Source organism: Myotis davidii, unplaced genomic scaffold (assembly GCF_000327345.1).
Source record: "Myotis davidii unplaced genomic scaffold, ASM32734v1 scaffold265, whole genome shotgun sequence".
NCBI lineage: Eukaryota > Metazoa > Chordata > Mammalia > Chiroptera > Vespertilionidae > Myotis > Myotis davidii.
Genome location: NW_006296627.1, coordinates 3,569,595 through 3,572,948, shown reverse-complemented (window position 1 = coordinate 3,572,948; position 3,354 = coordinate 3,569,595). Strand labels below are relative to the sequence as shown.

At 61.4% G+C, this 3,354-nt stretch overlaps 2 protein-coding genes across 2 annotated transcripts in view; one reads left to right on the top strand and one right to left on the bottom strand.

Annotated features, from left to right (window-relative positions):
* Positions 1–3,238, bottom strand: part of GYLTL1B (glycosyltransferase-like 1B) — a gene marked incomplete at its 5' end in the record, with an annotated part of 5,110 nt that extends 1,872 nt beyond the window's left edge. Inside the window, 9 exons of the mRNA XM_015569523.1 lie at positions 141–419; positions 804–964; positions 1,089–1,244; positions 1,336–1,461; positions 1,539–1,651; positions 2,108–2,212; positions 2,325–2,496; positions 2,735–2,858; positions 3,024–3,238. Of these exons, the coding sequence (XP_015425009.1) occupies positions 141–419; positions 804–964; positions 1,089–1,244; positions 1,336–1,461; positions 1,539–1,651; positions 2,108–2,212; positions 2,325–2,496; positions 2,735–2,858; positions 3,024–3,238 (1,451 nt within the window). The remainder of the gene's footprint in view (positions 1–140; positions 420–803; positions 965–1,088; positions 1,245–1,335; positions 1,462–1,538; positions 1,652–2,107; positions 2,213–2,324; positions 2,497–2,734; positions 2,859–3,023) is intronic.
* Positions 2,771–3,354, top strand: part of PEX16 (peroxisomal biogenesis factor 16) — a 12,667-nt gene continuing 12,083 nt past the window's right edge. Inside the window, exon 1 of the mRNA XM_015569524.1 lies at positions 2,771–2,842. The gene's annotated coding sequence lies outside the window, so the exon portion shown is untranslated. The remainder of the gene's footprint in view (positions 2,843–3,354) is intronic.

Below are 3,354 nucleotides of genomic sequence, written 5' to 3'. Positions count from 1 at the left end.
CGCCTCTCCTGTGGCAGCCCAGAGAGAAAGTGTGACCCCGGCCCTAATACAAACCCCATTCTACAGAGAACACTGAGGCCCAGAAAGGAGCAGGGACTCACTCACCTAGGGTTCTGATCCCAACCATGTACCCCACCCACCTGAGGTAGTCGTAGAGGGAGTAGGCAGGCAGGAAGTCAATGTCGCTGAGGAAAACGTAAGGCGTGAGGGCCTGGGCCAAGGCCACGTTGCGAATCTGGTTGATGGGGTAGAGGGGACCCTCACGGTACACCACGTGGTAGGCCACATCCTGCCGGGCTGAGAGCACCTCCGAGGCCTCGACGAAACGCAGGAACTGCTGGGCTTCTGCGTCTGTCAGATACAAGGCCAGGCTCATGGGGCCCGGCCAGTGCCTGCACAGGGCCTCCAGCATCTGCAGCCTGGGGTGAGGCGGGTGGTCAGCCAGGGAGGGCTGGAATACCTTCCAGGTTAGCTGCTACGGACACCCCTTCCAAGCACTTTTTGAGCTGGTCTTACTTAATCTTCAGTTACCCCACCAGGTGGGTCCTTCTCATTGGACAGATGAGAAAACCGAGGGCAGATATTAAGACCTGCCCGTGGTCCCACAGCTACAGAGGAGCATCCGCAGCTGTCTGAGTGATTCCCAAAGCCCATGCTCTTCCCACCATATCCTGTTTCCAACTTCGGGAACTCCTGAAGTGCCACGCCCTGAGAGCTCTTCCTTCTACCAAATGCCACCTGCCTCTCAAATGCCCAGTCCCAGCCCCCGCCATGCTCTCTGGGGCTGCCTTCCGCATCCTCACCGGTCCATGGAGAGCTGAGCCACAAGGGTGACATCGTGGGGCCGGGGCGGCGGTGGCTCATGGGGCAAGAAAGTGATGTGCACACGGTGCACAGTGAGCTGCTGCTGCCGGAACTCGAAGCAGGCATCTTCCTCGTTGAGTTGTGCCAGGGCCTGCTGCAGCTGAGGGGGTCGAGGGCAGAAGGACCAGGCTGGGGCAGGAGGACCAGTCCCCAGACCAAGCTGGGTCACCAGAGCAGAGAGGGACAGAATCTCCCCAAGGCCAGGGAAGGCGACTCCCTCTCACCTGCTCGGCCTCCGGTGGGCGCAGGCTGGGGCACCCGAAGAGCTCTCTCCGCAGCAGGTTCCCATCGTGCTCCAGGAAGGTCAGGTAGAGGTTGCGGAAGAATTCCACATGCTTGTTCTTCACACGCAGCTTCTTCGGTGAGTTCCAGTGGATCGCCTGGGACCCGGGAGGGTATCAGTGGGAGGATGGGAGCAGGAGTCCCCATCCTGGGCTCACGACCACCACTCAGCCCCTCAGCCCCACTCACCTTGATGTCAGCCGCCTCCAAGTAGCAGCGCTCGGCCAGCGTGTGGTCAGACAGCTGCACATTCCAGACACAGGGCAGGGGCTGCACCAGTGCCGGGTGCCCCTTGATTACAGCATTGAAGATGTCCTGGGCAGAGACAGCCATCTCACCTTGGCCCTGAGCCTGCCCGACCCCTACCTACCCAGGGCTCCCCCGCCCCAGACCTGGTCGGCCAACGAGGTGGCGGGCAGGGTGAGGAGCTCCTGTGTAGCGGTCAGCTTCCACATCTGCTCCCAGCCAGCCTGCCGCAGCCGGTCCAGCCACAGGAGGATCACACCTGCCCACAGGGAGAAGAAGTCACCCCCACCTGGGACGACGGCTCCCAGAGCCAGGGGCATGACGGACTCTTTGGAATGTTTATTTTTTGACTTGCTGGTATTTTCTGTCAGGAGCAAGGATAACCTCTATAAACACTCAGTCCTCTTGGGGGTGAAGGAGAGTCACTGCACAGCTTCCAGAGCATGTCCACAACCACCTACTCACATTCAGTGATCCGGGGGCTGGTAAAATCCCCATTTAATGGATGAGAAAACTGAGGCACAGAGAGCCCAAGTGACTTGGCCAAAGTCATCCAGCATGGACAGCCAGGGTGGGCACTGTCTGCTGGCTCTTCTCCCCGTGTTCTTTCTACAGCACTATTCTTCCTGGGGGCTTCCTAGCATCCTGTGCCCTGCCCAGTTCCTGGAGTCCACGGGCCAGTGGCCACCACCACCACCACCACCACCATCCCCACCTGTGTTAAATCCCCTGCCCAAGGCAGGCCAGGGCTTGTGGTTCCTCCAGAGGTTGCCCAGGTACCAGTCGCTCTGATTCTCCACAAGACCGATCACCTGCTCGTCTGGGAGGGGAGGGCATGAGGGAGCTGCTTGAGGCTCAGGGCTAGGCCACAGGGCGGCTTGGACGGGCCAGGGCGGGGGGGGGCTGGCTGGGGCAGGTCCCAGGCCTCTCACCAGAAAAGTGAGCGAAGAGTGCCCAGAGCTCGGCAATGTCGGAGGCGAAGGTGACATCTGTGTCCAGGACAATAACCCGGGCCAGGTCAGGAGGCAGGGCACCGGGCAGCACTAGCTTCATTAGCCCATAGAGGCCAGAGTAATGCTTGTTGGGGACCCAGGAGACCTGGGGCTGTGGGTGGGAAGGGCAGGGCATGAGCCTGGCAGAGAAGAGCCCATGAGCATCAGAACATACTCAGTGTGACACAAGGAAAAGAAGGGTGAGCGCCGGGAGGGGTGAGGGATTTGCGCTTGGGTAGGTGTGATGGAACTATTCCAGGCAGCTCTAACCTCGCCTCTCCTCCCCCCAGGCCCGGGGAGGAAGGGGAGGGGGGCAGGCTGGGGAGGAGGAGAAGGGCCAGGGCTCCTGCCTTGAGCTCATTGGCGTCATAGAAGCTGACACGGACAGCGGGCAGCATCCATGTGTGAAAGAGCGTCTCCAGAATGTTCCTGGCCACGGCATCGGTCACCAAGTGGAGGTGCAGTGGGTTTTTCCTTTGGGAGGGACAGGGGAGGAAGGCTGGGAGGGCCCAGAGGAACAGCACGGGCCAAGCCCCACCCCAAGCGGCTCCGAAGTGGAAACACCAACTTTGCAATCCAGCTCAGGGCTTCATTCCGCCTCCACTCCGGCCGCCCCTCCCCCTCCACACCTGGCCGTACCTGTAGAAGAGCAAGGACTTGACCAGAGTGACGACGTCTCGGCTGGTGTGGTGTCCTGCACACACGATGGCCACGTGCAAGAGCTGGGGGCGGGGGAGACACTGAGGTTGGCAGATCTCAGCGAGGACCCGCGGGCTAAGGGGCTGGCCTGGCCTAGCGCGGTGCAGCCCCGCCAGGCATCGGAGCTGGGGAGGAGCAGGGGGCGGGAGGGGGCAGAGTCCACCCCCATCATTTCAAAGTGGGGAAACTGATCCCTGAAAGGGGAAGTGCGAGGTCCTGGCGCCCCCAGCTGTCTGGCCGCAAGGCCAGGTGTGGGGATTCCCACGGGTGG